Consider the following 18,558-nt stretch of genomic DNA (forward strand, 5'->3'; position numbering starts at 1 on the left):
TTAGCTTACAATTGCGTTTTTACCATTTCGGTCGAGTTAAAGTTGACCGAAGGTTGAAATTTTGGCAGTTATCGTGATTTATGTGAAAATATTTCAAAACTGATAAAAGCTACAACCATGAGATATTTTCTGTTGTATTCTACATGAAATTGCGCACATTTTCATATACAAAAGTTTTTGTAACGACTAATGTAAACGATGCAAACATTACGACAACATGATGAAAGAATTTCTGAGATGTTCGGCCAAAGTTACTGTCAGACGTAAGGAAAAAAAAAATTTTGAAATATTTCAGAGACTTCCAGTTTGTTGCAAAATGAAGGTACATGATTGAATATTACTAGAATGTAAGAGTTTTAGCTTATAATTGCGTTTTTTTTACCATTTCGGTCGAGTTAAAGTTTTCCAAAGCTTGAAATTTTGGCAGTTATCGTGATTTATATGAAAATATTTCAAAACTGATAAAAGCTACAACCATGAGTTATTTTCTGTTGTATTCTACATGAAATTGTGCACATTTCCATATATAAAACTTTATGTAACGACTAATATAAAACAGTGCAAACATTACGACAACATGACGAAAGAATTTCGGGGCGAACGTAAGGAAAAAGTTTTTTTCAAAAATTCACCATAAATCGAAATATTGTGCTAGCGACTTCCAATTGGTTGCAAAATGAAGGTAAATGATTGAATATTACAAGAATGTAAGAGTTTTAGCTTAAAATTGCGTTTTTTTACCATTTTGGTCGAGTCAAAGTTGACCGAAGGTTGAAATTTTGGCAGTTATCGTGGTTTATATGAAAATATTTCCAAACTGATAAAAGCTACAACCATGGGTTGTATTTTGCTGTATTGTACATGAAATTGCGCACATTTCCATATATAAAACTTTATGTAACGGCTAATATAAAACAGTGCAAAAATTACGACAAAATGACGAAAGAATTTCTGAAATTTTCGGCTGAGTTACCGCCCGTCGCGTAAGAAAAAGTTTTTTCAAAAATTCACCATAAATCGAAATATTGTGCTAGAGACTTCCAATTTGTTGCAAAATGAAGGTACATGATTGAATATTACTAGAATGTAAGAGTTTTAGCTTACAATTGCGTTTTTCGACCATTTCGGTCGAGTCAAAGTCGACCGAAGGTTGAAATTTTTTGTAGTCGATGTACGGTACGTCCACTCGGCACCCAACAGACAATTTTAGTCGACATATGATACGTCCAATAGGCGTTTAAGGGTTAACTAAATATCTATGTTAGCTTAAGCCCTTTAAGGTTTAGGTTAATTTTCATACCTGTATATGGCTGTATTACTTATACACTGTTAGTCTTTTTGCAATGGCTATGTGAAATTTTAATACTAATTGCCATGCCATTCAGACTAACTGCTATGAACTAATTTGTTTAACTACCCCAAGCTACTCTTTTGTATGGCTTAAGTTAATACTTCTAGTATAATCTACGTTAAGCTAAGAATAGAGGATTTCTTAGAGAGTTCTTGCTTAACCCATTCTAGGCCACTGCCTAAGGATATAAACTGTACAGAAAAGAACCCTCTTATAATCTGGTTTTCTGTTTTATGTTGCCAAGACTAACTTCTTTTATCTGATATTCAGCCACTGCTGTCTTAGGCTAATAGTAGGATATTTCCCTAAAGAGGGGTTCCAACTTAATCTGGTTAGATTACTACCTAACCAGATTTTTACCACCTTTAAGGATATAAGTTTATATCACTTTTAAGGATACAGGCTACATAAGACCCTACTAGTGTGTAGCCTTACAGATAGACTACCAAGTTGTAAAAACTAGGTTTTTTATTGAGCCTAAGATACATTTTATATATAATCCTAGGCTTATTTGTTCTTTCTTAGCCTAGCATAGGGTACTGCCTAATCCAGATTATTACAGATCACTCTTAAATGTATATGCTATACAAAAACAGACACTTAATAATATGTAACCTCTTAGTTAGGCTACTATTTTTGTCTAACCCAGGTTGTTGTTTATAAGCAATCCTAGGCTATTTGGTCTATATAAAACACTAACTCATTAATCTGTTACCTTATAGGTAGGCTATCACTTACTCTAGTCTAGGCTACTGCCTAATCTGGATTAGTATCTAATTCACACTTAAGGGTATGGGTTACATAAAACACAATTACCTTAGTATGTAGCCTTACAGCTAAGTTACCATCTCATCCACCACAGATTACTATTTCAACTAGTCCTAAGTTACATGGTCTAGGCTAACGATTTAGTCCAATGACGGGATGTTTTGTAAAAAGTTATCATCACTTAATATAAGGTACTGCCTAGTCCTGGATTATTTAGATTACAGTATGCTTAAGTGTACAGGCTTATTTAAAGGAAAAAATTTTACTAATATGTAGTCTTATAGCTAGGCTACCAATTTATTTTGCCCAGAAATTGTTATTATCTGATCCTCGGGTCCTTGGTCTAAGCTATGCCACTTAAGGATATGCAATCCTAGGCTAGAGGCTACAGACAACATCAACTATTAATCCAGTCTAAATTATTCTCACTCACTGCCTAGACTATTGTAGACATTGTATAATATGAAAGGATTTTCTACATGAATGATAAATTGTGAACATTTCTTTTAGCTAAAACATTTATTTAGAATGACCAATTAAAACAATTTGTGCTTTATGAACTAGCAATCAACAATGCACAAGCGCCGACCATTGATAGCAAGAAACGCCAGGTTCCGGCTTCTCACACAAATTAATTATTAATTAATTCCAAAAGTTTAAAACTAAAATTTTAACTGGAACTTAATATCAAGAACTTTTCTTAGTATTTTTGATGTTTCCATGAACCTCACTAATGAAATCTCATAAAAATTTTGAATTTTTTCGGAGCGCTGGTAATAATAAACTTTACTGCATTGACCAAAGAGAGTAATGCATCTTGGTCTCCGTGTCGGGTCTGTGGTTGACACTACGGAAGACTACGCATGCGTATTAATCACTTCTAAGCAGTTTTGATGATGGAAGAACCTGGGTATACAGCCTTGCTGTAAAGATTTGGGAAAGTGTCCCCTTATCTTTGAGTCCATTATATACTCTATCAAGTGTTACATTGTTTATCACTATGACACAATACCCGGCCATGAGACCAGCTATGAGAGAATTCTTTGGCATTACTTTGGTCATCCATGGAGCTCTGGTAGACCACAGAGAGTACAGAAACTCCCTGAGGACAAAACAAGCAACTACACTATCAAAAAGACATCTAAAAAGTGTTGTTTATCTGAGCTCTAATAAACTCTGCTGGTAATCCTCACAAGGATGGTCCCATTCTCTCTACAAATGTTTTTGAGTAAGTACATCTAAAATGAGGGTTTAGACTATGGTATGAACACATGCAATTCATATATTGTTTTAAAGAGGAAATGATCTTATCTTTAAAATACCAAAAAGAGCTATACCATGCACTTTAGAACAAAGCTTTCTGTCATGCTGTCATTCATAATACTCACCTTCTGTCTTCATGGCTGAAGTGTTTTACATTATGATTGTGATCATCTTCCATTGAAAGGTAGGTGGAAGTCGTATCAACACTCTGTCGCCGGCCGCTAAGTGAACTACAATCAGAATCCAGAGTTCTGTCTGACCCATAGCGATTAACACCATTTTCATTCCTATTAAAGATAAGATCATTTGTAATTTTGTTTTACTGGTGATAACCATATCTTCACCTTAAATATTTCACACACTTGGTAAATTACAATTCTGTAAAATACTTGAAAACAAATGTCAATTTTTAACATTTCAAAAATTGTAATAAGTACCGTAGGGTCTTAGAAGCTAACATTCCATGTCCATCCACATCTTGCTGATATTGGCGATGATGGGGATGATGACTGGGAGGAACATGATGACTGTCCATATTTTGCTGCACATAATGCTGGGGTAAATTGGTCCGTGGTTTAGCTACAGGTGGAACTTGGCTTCTAGGCAAGGGTTTTGGAGGATTGTTACTTCCCCTCCCACCCTTTGAACCACCTCCTCCCCCTCCTCCTCCTCCAGATCGACTGTCCTCAGTTTCACAGAACGAAGTAGGGCTCTTGTTACCACTACCACTTCCGGTGCAGCCAGCAGTATTACGGCTAAACATCTGATATAAAAGGGTGTTTGGTATTTCTCTACTATCAAAACAGGAATTTTCAATTCTATGGATAAAAACAAGATTTATCCAGAATGTACAATACACCAAGCAAGTCACCCAATATTACATCAGATCTTAGATATGAATACAGTAGCTAAAAATTCCAGCAGAAATTTATGTTCTTTTGTATTTCTCTAGATTACTACAGTAGTCACCGAGATAACTGACCGTGGGATATCGTGGGATATCAGTGTGAAATGGAAATATTGATTTGAGGGTTTTTGCCTCCAGATTGAGCACCGAACTGTTTTTTTCAAATCAGGTGCATCCCTTGCATTATTGTTACTGTTCCTTCATTAATTTACAACTCTTTTAACTCTACAAATTATGCTAAAGCTTTTACTGTCCGGCAGTTTATATTAATAGCTTTTATCTTATTTTACGGGTACAGTTTGCTGATATGAGTTACCGTAACTAACACACATTTACTAACAGTTGCATTACAGCTGTCTTGTTAAAAACTTGCTTACTTTCATTGTAATTACATAAATAAAAATCAAATACATTTTTATTCATCTGTCATGCAATGGAGAAGGCGTCAGGAAAGTATGCCTCTAACTTGAAGCAGCAGGTATTATAGCTGTGGCTAAAGAAACAAATAATGAGCAGACTCCAAAATGATTTGGAGGCAAAAAGCAATGCCTGACACTCACAAAATCACACATGTACTTCAATTAATTTACTGCGTTTATAAATAAAATAGTACTTGCAATTTTTAAACCCACATCTGATCATTTATGAGAGAAATGTCTCTCTAAATTAAGTATCACTCTGAAACTAAAAACAATGATGTCGGTAAAACCCAATCAGCTGACAATTTTAAGAATGTAAACAAAACCAGAATGCAAATAGCACATGACTGCTCTGTTCATATTTTGTAATGTGATGATAATATGACAATAATACATGCAATATGATTAGATACAGTAAAACAAGTTTTATTAAAATTACAATATCATTATTCTCAATACAGTACAACTATTATTCGACTTTTGCAAATCGATATTTTACTGTAACAACCTACCCAGGGCAATAGTGTGCGTCTCTCTTTCTCTCTCTCTCTCTCTCTGTGCATTTCATCTACTGCTATAATTATGATGATACTCTCTCTCTCTCTCTCTCTCTCTCTCTCTCTCTCTCTCTCTCTGCATCTTGCATTTCATCTACTGCTATACTTATGATGATACTCCAACCTCCACTAAAAAATTCTGGTTTTTAGAATTCCGGATGAAGGATTGTCAACCTGCACCGACATGAACAACTGAATGGAGAAACAGCTGATTGCGACATCATTTACCATAACTATCAAGTGGACAAGTTGTTAAACTAGCCGATTCTCAATGGTGGCTTCCGTAAGTAAAAATAATATAAAATCACAATTTTTTAAAGTAAATTGTATTTTTTCTAACTATACAAACCTGAGGTCCTTTACATTAGGAATTACTTACAGTGAAGCTGGAAATGGCCAATGAACTTTCAAACAAGGTGATTAGGCAGTTAACTACTGTCTGGTAGGCAGGAGTCCATCCTGTCCAGATGTAAACATTCCAATTTGCTTTTCGGCCCAAGTGTCAGATTGAGGGGTGGCATGAGGTGGGCATAAAATGTAATGTAAAGGACCTCACATTTGTTTAGCTAGGAAAAATACAATTTACTTTACAAAATTGTGATTCGTTCCTACACAATATACAAAGCATCAGTCCTTTACACTAGGAAGATTGACTGGTTGGAGGGAGGAATCTGAGTAAGTCTCTAGAACTGACTGGAGTTCACCACACCTGGAATTCTCTTCCTGGTCGATAGAGCAAGGAAGGGAACCCTGACTCTGACGAATTGATCAGGGTGTGGTAACACATGATCAATTGTCAGACTTCTGGGCATTTTTGTATGAGGGAGGTAAATGTAACCTCATATAAAAATGGGCTAGGATGAACCTTAAAAGTTGGCAACAGTAAGGCAAATATCAGTACTGGGTTTGTTTTATTGTCAGGATCTCCTTCCTCCACTTGCTAGAAGAAGGAGCGGGTTTACTTCTATAATCCTGGAAGGGAAAAACAGAATAGAAGCTCAATATATAAGCTTACCTGCATCAAGCACCAGATATAGTATATGTAATGGCTCAAGTCCACTATGCCTGAAGGAAGAGACGAAGGATGAGAGGGAGGAGATGAAGGAGAGGCCAGTCACTCGCACTCATTCCTGCATCCACAAATGAACATCTCAGGTGAGATGCAACCCTGTCCTGTTAGAGGAGCCAGGTAAGCTACACAACTTGAGCAGCCACCATAGGTCACAAGGAAAAAGTGTCAAAGGACTTGTGGGCAATGTCCCAAAGGTATAACGAGGTGAAAGCGGTTTGTTGAGACCACAACCCTGCTTTCACTACTTGAGAAACCAATATGTTCCTCCTGAATGAGAGGGATGGACCAATGCTCCCGACTTCATGAGTTCTCGTGCGGAAGGTACCAGTGTCGTCTTCGCCAGCAGCAGAGTACGCTCCCCTGATTGTCTCACAAAGCCAGAAAGAAATAGTGTTCTTGGACACTTCTTTCCTGGATGAGCCAGTGCTAACGAAGAGTCATCGACACTCAGGCCAGAGATGACGAATCCTCTTCAGAGAGTGCCACAGCACTCTAATGGGACAAAGTAGCACCTTGTCTGGGTCATTATCTACAAAGTCGTCTAGGGAGGGGATTGTGACGGACTCGAACCTAATGTCAGGGACCGATGGGTCCTGAGTCTTTGCTACAAAATCCGGGACGAAATTGAGCATAACCGATCCCCATCCCCTCGATTGTTTAACATTGAAGGCAAGTTCATACAGTTCTCCTATTCTCTTTGCCAATGCCAGGGCAAGCAGAACACAGTCCTGAGGGTCAGATCCCTGTCTGACGACTCTCGTAAAGGCTTGTACGGTGCACTAGTCAGGCTCCTCAAAACGAGAGTCACCTCCCATGCAAGGGGGCCTGAGGTCCCTGGGTGGACAATACCTTTCGAAGCTTCTCATCAGTAGCCTTTTACAGCTGAAACGGATAGAGGCTTCTCTCGGTTAAGGAAGACTAGGAAGTCCACGACCTGCTGAACAGAAGCTCCAACTGTAGAGATCCTGTCTATGACATCAACCACAGAGGATGGCCCACTTTCTGTTATACCACTACAGAGGACTGTCTGAGGTATCCAGCCATCTCTGTTGCTGCACAGCTTGAAAAGCCTCTCACTCGCAAGAGATGCTAGATAACTGCCAGCCATGAAGACACACAGATTGCACTCTACGTGGGGTTGACAGAAAAGGTTGGGCCAGGGAGGAATTTCTCTCGGTGCCTTGGAGAGCAGAGCTAGCAGGTCAGGATACCAAATGGCCGCGAGCCACCAGAACCATCCTGAGACTCAGGGTGACCAACACTTGGCTGATCACCCTTCAAATCAGACAAAATGGAGGGAAGGCATAGACGTCAAGGTTGTTCGGCGGGTGCTGAAAAGTATCCTCCGCAAAGGCCCATGGGTCCAGCACGACTGAACAGAAGACCTCAAGTTTTCTGTTGTGCCGGGTGGCAAACAGATCTGTGACTGGACGCCCACACACATCGAACAACCTCTCTGTGCTGTCCGAGTGAAGGGACCACTCTGTCCCTATTACTTGACTCTGGTGGCTGAGCTTGTCTGCCACTACATTCCTCTTGCCTGGAATGTTTCTGACTGACAGCTCTACCGAGTGAGCCACTGCCCACTTGTGCACCTGCATCGCCAACTGGTGAAGCGGAAGGGATACGAGACACCCGGGCTTGTTGACGTATGCCACAACCATGGTGCTGCTGCTCATCAAAACCACAGTGTGTCCCATCACTCGATCCTGAAACTCTTGGAGGTCCAGGAAGGCTGCCTTGAGTTCAAGGATGTTGATGTGAAGGCACTTCTTGTCTTGGTTCCACACTCCCAAAGCCAGCAATTCCAGGTGTGCGCCCCATCCCATGGTCAATGAGTCTGAAAACAGAAGCATGTCCGGAGGGCCTGCATACTACTATTAAGAGGTTCCTGTTGTCCAACCTCCAGTCTAGATCCTCTCTCACTTCCCCCTAGAGAGGAATGAGAAAGGGTTGAGAGTCTCGAGACTGGGAACAGTACTCCTTCAGTGTCCACTGAAGGGAACAAAGGTGAAGATGCCCATGAGGGACCAGCTTCCCCAACGATGACAAGTGACCGGTGATGACTTGCCATTGTCAAGCTAGCTGCTCCCATCAAGACAGGAACAGCTGTGCTGCCTTCCTGAACCTCCTGATATGAGAGTCTGAGGGAAAGACTTTTGCTGCTACCGTCTATCAGCATGCCCAGGTACTTCATCCTCTGCTTGGGGGTGAGATCGGACTTCTCGAGATTTACCACAATCCCTAGATTGTGGCAAAACTCGAGTCGTCGATTCCTGCCCTGAAGCAACCACGAGTGGGAGCTTGCCAGGACAAGCCAACTGTCGAGATACCTCAACAGACATATCCCGAGTGAATGGACCCAAGCTGACACCAGGGCCCAAGCTGACACCAGGGTGAACATTCTCATGAACACCTGAGGAGTGGTCAAGAGCCCAAAACAGGGCCCTGAACTGCAACACCGTCTCCCCGAGGATGAAGCGGAGGTACTTGAGGGAGGACAGACGGATGGATATTTGAAAATACGCATCCTTCAAGCCCACCGTAAGCATGAAGTTGTTCTCCCTGATGGAGGCGAGCACAGAGCGAGCCGTTTCCATTGTGAGCCAAGTGTGGTGAATGAATCAGTTCAAGGGACAGAGGTCTACGACCGGTCTCCAACCCCTGAAGCTTTCTCTATGAGAAAGACACGGCTGCAAAAGCCTGGGGACCGATCCGACATGACTTCCACAGCACCCTTGTTCAGCATGGCTTGCACTTCTTTCCTGAATGTGAGATCCTTCGGCAAACAGGGAATTTAGGTAGGGAGACAGACTGGAGAGTTGGTGAGGGGTGGCCGAAACTCGAAGGGGAGTTGATGTCCCTCCCAAAGGACATCCACTACCCAGGTCTTGGCTCAGTATCGCTGCCATGCTGCCCAATGGCTTGACAGGAACCCCCAATCAATGGCAACAGCTGGAGGGGAATGCCGCCCCTAGCATTTCCCCTTCTTCTTCTTCCCCTTGGCCCTTTTCCGGACCGGAAAGCAGGCTGAAAGGGACGTGATTGCGCGCCCTTCCTGGCAGAAGAAGAAGGCTGGGTCCTCTTAGGGGACGAGGAAGTGCTAGCTTGACCCAGAGGTCAGGCTGCAGTGGTGAACGAAGACTCCGTGTTGGCCACAGCTTGATGGACAGGGTGGTTGCTGTCTTTGGCCCAACGCTTGTCCACCACAGCATCCACCAAATCCCTAGGGAAGAGAGAGGCAGCACCCAGCAATGGTCCATTCCTTGGGGTTGCTGCCAACTTGGGGCCAACAGACCTGGCAATCTGAGACAGCATACCTTCTCCTTAGCACCAGGTTTGCCAACAGGTTTGCCATCTGGTGGGTGAGGTACGAAACGGCCATTCCGCCAGACTGGCATGGTCTCTCGAAAGTGGAGTCCTTCCCATGAACAATAGCACCAGAGGAGGCAGCCACCTTGGATACTGTGAAGGACCACACATCCAGCCATGGGACTGCCTGGAGGGCTGCCATGGTGGTAACCTAACCTCCACGGTTGCTGCCTCTTGCTATGTAAGGGACCCCTTCTGAAACAAGGTGCTGCAGGAAGAGACCCAGGCCTGGGAGAACCATGCCCAGGTCAACCTGCTTGGTCAGCAAGGACCCCTCTGGGGAGCATATAGATATGCTTCTGTCGAGGCAGAGTGGGGAGAAGAAGCTTGTCCGAGCGGTTCGACCAAAGTGAATTCTCTTTCCCAGAAACAAGGTTATTCACCTGAACGAGCACCCCCTCGGCAAGTGAGGACCACAGCAGCCCCACCAAAACCTTTGGTTCCTTCTTAGGACCCAAAAAGGATTTGAGGCACGAAGGACAATCCACAGAGGAGGCCGTGGCCCCTTCCCCAAGATCATTGTGCCGACGAACCAGCGTGGTGATCTCTGCAAAGGTCCTCTGTATCTCGGGGGTGTCCGTATCCTGAGGCAGACCCTCGAGTCCTTCCAGGGTGTGGTCCGATCTACCTCCCCACAGGAGCGAGAACCTTGGCAAACCCCCTAGATCTATCTTGCACCACTTGAGCGTACAACCAATTCGATCCAAGGACCAAGCCAAGAACGTAAGCCTTTGGGTAATGGAATTCTAGGGAGAGGGCTCTCCAGAGTTCCTCCTGTCTGACTCGCGCCTCCCAGTAAAACCCCAGGAGGTTGAGGGAACAGGCGAAGAGGACTGCACTCCCACCAGTCCTGCCAGCGGAAGCAGCAGGAAGGGCGGACTGCAAGCAGTCATCAGCCCGCTGTGATGATGACAACACGGGTCCAGGACAGCGCTTAAGCCTCGGCGAAGTACTGTCCCAAAGAGAGTGTAGCGGTTCGTGCGAGCTGAGTCGAGCGATTGACTCGACTGAGCCAGGCTGATCATGCGAACGAGATCGGGTGCTGGCCAGAGTAAAACGCGCGGCTGGCTGGCGAGGACTTGCACTTTCCTCTTGAAGTGCCCGAGTCTTCTTAGAGACTGAAACTTTGTGAGAAGACTGAACAGGGGAACTCCTCTCTGTCTCTCCAGGTGTTCAGACTCTAGGAACCAAAGCACCAGGCTGCGAATCTGGCCGAGCACTGGTGGAAGTGCCAGCAGGAAGAGCCAAGACACCTGCATGTCTCGACTCTTTCTCTCGTTCTGTGCCTGAACCGGGACGGTGAAAGGTCTCTCCAGCACCGGTTCAGGATACTCAAGCCTCCTTGGAGACTTGAGTACTCGAAGTGACTCACAAACAAGCAGCTAACACAGCACCAGCCTTCGAAGCAGACTTCTTAGGACCAGGGACGGGAGGGCAAACCGAGCTCTGAGTGCCCGCAGCTCCCGAAACACTCGACCCTGATGAGGTAAGAGATCTGGTTCCCTAACCCAAAGGTCGGGAAGAGCAGATGAGAGATCCCACTGCTTCCAGTGTGGAGGGAGGCAGCCGTTTAAAAGTCCCAGAGGAGGGCTTCTTAGGGGGGGTGAAAGATATCCTTCTTCAGCCAACAAGCCTCTGAAGAGGAAGGCGAGGAGGTAGCAGACAACGACGACAATGAAGTTGACGAAGATGACGACAACACCACCTTATGGGTCCTCTTCCTTGACTTCTTCGTCGTCATCTTCAGGATGGTGGTCAAATCCCCCACCCAAGAGGGAGCAGCAGACATCAAGAGAGCAGCTGTGGAAGCTAGGGCAACAGGAGCGGCCCAGGCAGTAGGAACATCGGTGACAGGAGTGATGATGGTACAGGTCGGGACAGCCAGGCCAGGTGGAGCAGCAACAGCAGACCAGATGTCAGAGTCCACAGAGCAGCAGGAGCCGGAACCATCATATGGGGCATAGTGGAAGTCACCATCACAGACGGTACAGCCTGGGATGGAGGGGCTATGGCAAAACCTAGAGGCAAGGGCACTGCATGCTGGGATGCCGGGAGAGCAGTCACTTGAGCACCAAAGTGAGAGGAGACGGTAATTGGCATCTTAGCGAACGCTGTCATGGTCACCGTCGATGTCATAGTGGTCATGGCAGCATGGGTCACCACCAGGACGCTTGCCAGGTGGGACAGGAGGCCCTGTAGGGGTAGAGAGCCTGTAAAACCAAGGGAGAGCCAGGCTGCCTGCAAATCACTCACCTGCTGACCAAGGGGTGTGTCGACCACCATGCTGGAAGAAGGAAATGTTAGGTTAGTGGAGGGAGACTCGTCTCGCTCCAAGGGAAAAATCCCCCACCCCTCCAGAGCGACGAGAGGCCCCCTGAGAGGAGGCCATACTGATCATCTGCTCCTCCCTGCTGTTCCATGCTTGACGAAGCGAGCAAAGAAGATGAAGGAGAGTTCTTCCACAAATGAGAGACAGCCAGAAGGGGAAGCTTGCCGGGAGACAGAGACGAGGAAGAGGGGTTAGCCACCAAAGGCATAGTCGGGGGCGCATAACCCTCAATCGACACCTTGGCAGCCTTCCTCTGATACAGTTTCCTCCCTTCAAACCTCACCTACTGCTAAGCCAACCAGGAACAACACTCTGAACAAGTAGATTCTTGTGAGCACACACACACCCTGCAGGAGGAACAGAGGGCATGAGGAGCAACTTCAATATAAGAATAAGAGCGGAAGCTCCCGCATCTCTTGCCGCCATCCCCAGGGCACACACGCCAGGGGAAGGCAGCCTTGCAAACAGGCTTGTCTGATTCGTGGGTTTGCATTATTTATAAATCACAAACACACATATATCCAACAAAGAAAGAAAGAAAGAAAGAAGATCTCACCAGGAAATAACAGCTCAACGACATTCAGGGCGGAAAGTGAAGGAACACATGTCTGCACCACAAGACAGCCATAAGGAAATTGGAATGTTTACATCTGAGCAGGTGGGACTCCTGCCTACCGGATGGTAGGGAACTGCCTAACCACCTTGTTCGAATGTTCAATAGTCATTTTCAGCTTCACTGTAAGTAATTCCTAAAGTAATGGACCGATGGTTTGTATATCGTGTAGGAACAAACATGCATTCATGTATACATACAATGATAAATCGGAGTTTCTTTTATCCGTTATCTCGGTGAGCTACTGTATTATGTGTGACACAACTGTATAAATGGTCATGATGATGTCAGGTACATTAATAAAAGGTAAAAGAAAAGAGTAAAGGAAGTACTTTACTCAATTAAAAAGATTTTTTGTCACCAAACAAAGTAAATATACTAGTATATGTTCTGCTACAGGACATTTACATAAAGCATGAATTTCAGTTTTTTGAAAAATTGACTTTTTCCCCACAAGCTATATTGTCCTTTACAAGTAAACTTTCATCAAGATTTAAACATACAATATTTTTACTCTTATTTTTTCCCTACTTATAAATCAAAGATAATTAAAGAGTAAATAGATTGAAATAAGGAAAAGTTGATTTAAAAAGGCTAACTATAACACTTCAATCTAAATTTGGTATGTATTTCTAAGCAATACTTTTAGTAAAGGGTCTAAAACATAAAAAATGTGTAGTAAAAACCACAGGTAACATACAAAATAACTGACTAAAAAGCATGCTTCTTCAAACAAAATACTGTACAGTGCTCCCCCTTTTTACACGGGAAAATGTTCTACACCTACCGCGTAAATGCAAAATCCGTGGAAATGCAAAAATTCCCTCTAAAAATGCTTATAACTGGCTTATAACAACCAAATGCCTTGTCCCCTTGAACTAAAATGCTTATAGCTGCCTATTTCAACATTTCACTGCTTAATTTGATAGTTCAAACAAAGACATACCTTAAATTATCATACTAAAATAATTTCATTTCATTTCAAACAAAAATACACCCCAAATCATCATCCCAAAACACCCAAAGTAACCTTACATTACAGTACAGTACTCTCTTACTACTGTTACTCTTAAGTAGGCTATATACACCCCTAAAATGTTTATAACTGCCTATTTTAACAATTTATCGCCAAATTTGACAGTTCAAACAAAAATATGCCTCAGACTATCCTCCCAGAACACCCTAATATCATTTCAAAGTCATGTTGCAAAATTACATTCAAGCCTACAACTGTTACTCATAAGTATTCCCCATCATTCAAGACATGCACATTTTCTTTGGCCTATGTAACTTTGCGCATCATTCTGCTCATGTTGTATGTAATGCACTGGGAGAATATTTTATATTTTACGTATATTTTCCTGTGTTGTAAGATGATTTTGAAATGATATTTTCTGTACAGGTATGTATTTTAGGATAGCACTACTGTATAGAGCATATCTAAAATACGTGGGAAGTTTAGATCGATGGGACACGTACATACCTCCAAACAGAATGCTAGGTTTGTTAATTGCTTCATGTTGGTATTTTCGTGATTATGTAAAAATACACTTATAAAAAAAAAGATTTACTACAGCAAGTTGTTATTAATTTTTGAAATGATATTAATATCATTTCAAAGTCATCTTAAACAGTTTACCCTTAAAATATACAGTATGAGAGAGAGAGAGAGAGAGAGAGAGAGAGAGAGAGAGAGAGAGAGAGAGAGAGAGAGAGAGAGAGAGAGGGGGGGACTGTAAATGCGCTAGTGTGCCAAATACATTCTAAAACATAGAGATAAAATAACTAAGCGTTGTAATAGTCCAAATAAAAAGCACTTTGTTTATGGAAAAGCATTTCAGAACAAAGAGAAAGAGATGTGGAATAAAGAACCTATAAAAAAGAGGTTCAGAAGACTTCTAAAAATACTGGTCAGAAGGGGAGAGAGAGAGAAATCCTCTTCCAACTCTCTATTTTTATGTTAACCATTTATTTCTTTACTTAAGGGTAATGTATTAAGCTAACTTTTAAATGAAATTCAAGTAACTTTAATTTCATTTAAAAGTTAGCTTAATAATTTGGGAGCACGATTAGGGTCATATTTAGTGTTTAACATTTAGAAATAAGCATTTATTAGCATTTTTAGAGACCGTGCCAAACTTATGTGAAAATTCACCTTGCGTGAGGGGTTCTGGAACCTAACCTCGCGTAAGTTCGGTGTATGACTGTACATGCTTCCGCCAATAGCGAAAAAGTTTAGAAAAAAAAAAAATTAGTGCTTGACGCCCCTAACACCTTCCACCATATGCTCTTAAATTGATGACGTATCCACATCAGCCAGTAACAAGCAATAAACAAAATGATGTTTCATGATGTGTTAAGTAACATCATGCTTTTAAGCCAATAGCAGTCATGAAAGCTGTTTCTTTCTACTAGGTACCTTTCACATAATGTGTTGGTGTATATGTCTTAGTGCAGTACTTTATAATGTGTGGCTTTTATTTTTTTTTTTTTTTGCTTGATTTACTATACAGTACTTCATTACAGGTTTATTGGCTGTATGATTATCACTTGATATTTCATCTCTAATTTAAGTAAAAATTTTTAGAATGCTAATTTATAGATGTTGGAACTTGTTGTGCTTAGAATTAAGGCCAAATGCCAAGCACTGGGACCTATGAAGTCAATCAGCGCTGAAAGGGAAAACTGACAGTTAGAAGGTTTGAAAGTTGTAACAGAGGGAAAACCTCGCAGTTGCACTAGGAAAAAATTTTCAGAGAGGGTGGAAAGTCAGATGGAAGAAAGAGAATATGAACGGAGGTGGAATATAAGAAAGGTGAGGCTGCAGCTTTGGGCCAAAGAGAAGCTGCAAAGACCCTTAAGCAATGCCTAAAGTGCACTACATGAGGTGCACTGACGGCACTAACCCCCTATGGGAATTTGTGCTATTTATAACTCTTCTTCGTGCCACTAACTCCAGCGAATGAGTATGTGTGTTTGTACATGCCCCATGCACAAGATTGCATTTATCTTTTGGGTTGTAAAAATAAAAAATGAGAAAAGACAGTGAAAATATAACTGAGAAGAGTATAAAATATAAATTTTAAAAAAATGAAGGAGTGTGTGTGTGTTACTGAATAGGTTTCAGTGTGATACCTCAGTTCTCTCTCTCTCTCTCTCTCTCTATACTGTACCTCTTCCTCCTTTTTTTTGCTTTGTTACAGTACTGCACACATCCTTTAATCAACTGTGGAAAAATCATAAAAACACATTAAAACAAGCTCTAGCAAGTCGACGTCTACCTAGCCATCTTCACCATCCAACACTGCATCCCCAACCCCTCCCAACTACCCAGTTCCACCCACCTTCCAAAACACCCCCTTCTCTGAGCGAATTCCTCTTCACAGTCTTACTAGCCCTCCTCCCTCATGGTCCATAGCCATCTGACCCCCTTCCACCTTGGAAAAAATTATTTAAAGATAAAAAAATAAGCATTCCTTTTATGACTTTTCATAATAAGACCCATATGGCTAAATCAGCCGACTGGATACAAGCAAAGCAATCCTATATTTCTTGGATTATTCATATAAGCATCTGCATTTTCACTTTAACTATAAAATAGTATTATCAATTATCCGCATGTGAATTACAAGCAACTCAGCACTATCTACGTGCAACGGCAGCCCTCTCAAAATATGTACATGGGTGTGTATAAAGAGCTCTCCATTTACACAGGTTCAATTTATGTTTTCAGTTTAGCAGGGATTATGATCCAGGCAGTCCCCGGTTATTGGCGGGGGTTCCGTTCTGACGGTGTGATAAAAACCAAAAATCGCTGATAACTGAAAATAGGCAATTTTCGGTTATCGGCGCCTCTGTTAGGTATGTATTGGTGCCAATAAGTGGAAATCGGTGATTTTCTGCCGATTTTCATCGCTTGACAAGTGCCATAAAACTGGATTGCTGGTAATCGGGGACTGCCTGTACAAGTTGATATGATCTATTAATTCAATTACTAACTGCACCATGGATAGGAAGCAGTAGCAGCAGCTTGAGTGTCAAATTTAACCATTTGCACTGTTGCTTAGCAGGAATGCTGGGTGGTGTAGTGACATCACAGACAACCACACACCCTCATCACCATGTGGAATAGATCAAGGCTCAACAGAGCCAGTGCTATGGTACGACTAGACAAAACATCTTCACCAATGTGCCTACAGAGAACACTTACCTCTTGTTTTCAGCTTTATGCATTTATTCTTTTTTAAACATCTGGTAGAGTATAACATAACACCCAGAGAAAGAGCTTAAGTGCATGTAATGTACTTTTTTTAATTAACAGTTTCACAAGTACTTTTTTCTTTGTAACAATTACACAAACCAAAGAAGAAAATATATGGTTTATTAAAACGCTATATGAAAAATTTAGCAGTTTAATGTTACACATAATGTACAGAACATTTTACCTTTTTTTTACTTTGACATCTGAAACAAACTTGCATGTTTTTCTCCATCATGTAGTCTCATTACCTTCTCTTTCAAGTTGAAATAATGCTACTTCGTGTTTTCTTGCTGTTCGTATCACCAATATTGTTTTGACCACGTTTCAGTTCCATAGCGTTAATATTCAGGCTATTTTAATTTGGAAATTACATGAAAACATTATGTAAAAGATACCTCCGAGTACAAATACGGATACCATCGTCTCTCCAATTTATCTTATTCCACTAACCGAAACCTAACCTGCTGTACAGTCGACTCCTGCTATATTCAGTTCAGTATTCGTGGCTTCAGTTAGTCGTGGATTTTTCTGTGGAACGTACCTCCAAATGTATCGTGGAAACCTCACTATTTTGTGGATTTTTTCAAAGAGCAATACTCACTAATTACTGTATTTTCATGTTACTTTTGTGACTAAATACACTTTTTATGATAATAAAATGATTTACTAATTTTCAAATATTAACATTAATCTCAACACACCAAAATTTCAATAAAATGTTAAAGTAAAATCCCTAAATATTGATCTATTATCATCATCATAATATGTATTGTATATAAAAAACTCCCGACATTTGTAATTGTTTTACAGATGTAAACATAACTCGGTTCACCCACTCTCTCTCTCTCCTTCCATGATGACACGCTATTGGCTGGAAGGGTTGAAAGCAGCCAACCACATAACAGGGTACCAGTTTTTCTCGATGTTGGCTGGCTGGAAGGGTTGGAAGTAGCCAACCACACAGCTTGTGGCTCGGATGCTTTATGGCCTTACTGTCACTAGTGCAAGTTGTATTTTTGTTCTCTCTCTCCCTGAGATAAGAGAGAAGGAGATTTTCTATGCATATGTAAGGTGTATATTTATTTTCGTATAGTCTTACAGATAAACATGGCGTTACTTTGTCATTCATTTCTTCATATTTCCCATGCTATAATTAACACTTTTTGCACTTCAATAACTATGTAATTTATGTGGGTATACAGTATCCATGATTTATGTAATCTTAAACTTATCATTATTTCTTATAATGTACAGTACTGGTGTTTGAACTATGTATTAAAATAGACAGTGAACTATTAAAATTGGCAGTTACAAGCATTTTAGATTAAGGTATACAGGGTATGATAAAAAAAAAGGATTTACTAATTATCAAATATTAATATTAATGTCTTCTTCCCAGCTTGTTCCCTTTTTATATGGGGTCGCCGTTTCGGATGAGCCGTTTCCATCTATTTCTATCCTGTGCTTCTGCCTCATCAATTCCCTTCTCATGCAGGTCTCCCCTCACACAGTCCTTCCATCTCTTTCTTGGTCTCCCTCTTCTTCTTCTTCCCTGGACCTCCATCCCCATAGTATGTCTACCAGCGTGGTCCTCATCTCTCCTCAACAGGTGTCCATACCATCTCAGCCTCCCCTCCTGCACTTTC

The 18,558-nt window shown here is 41.7% G+C and overlaps 1 protein-coding gene across 2 annotated transcripts in view; it reads right to left on the reverse strand.

Annotated features, from left to right (window-relative positions):
- dx (deltex) overlaps positions 1-18,558 on the reverse strand; it is a 319,771-nt gene that overhangs the window by 187,681 nt on the left and 113,532 nt on the right. For both annotated transcript variants that reach the window (XM_067108869.1, XM_067108870.1), the window contains exons 8-9: positions 3,820-4,145; positions 3,508-3,669 (exon numbers count right to left, since the gene is read on the reverse strand). In XM_067108869.1, coding sequence (XP_066964970.1) covers positions 3,508-3,669; positions 3,820-4,145 — 488 coding nt within the window. The remainder of the gene's footprint in view (positions 1-3,507; positions 3,670-3,819; positions 4,146-18,558) is intronic.

The sequence above is a fragment of the Macrobrachium rosenbergii genome, chromosome 9 (genome assembly GCF_040412425.1).
Source record: "Macrobrachium rosenbergii isolate ZJJX-2024 chromosome 9, ASM4041242v1, whole genome shotgun sequence".
Classification (NCBI taxonomy): domain Eukaryota; kingdom Metazoa; phylum Arthropoda; class Malacostraca; order Decapoda; family Palaemonidae; genus Macrobrachium; species Macrobrachium rosenbergii.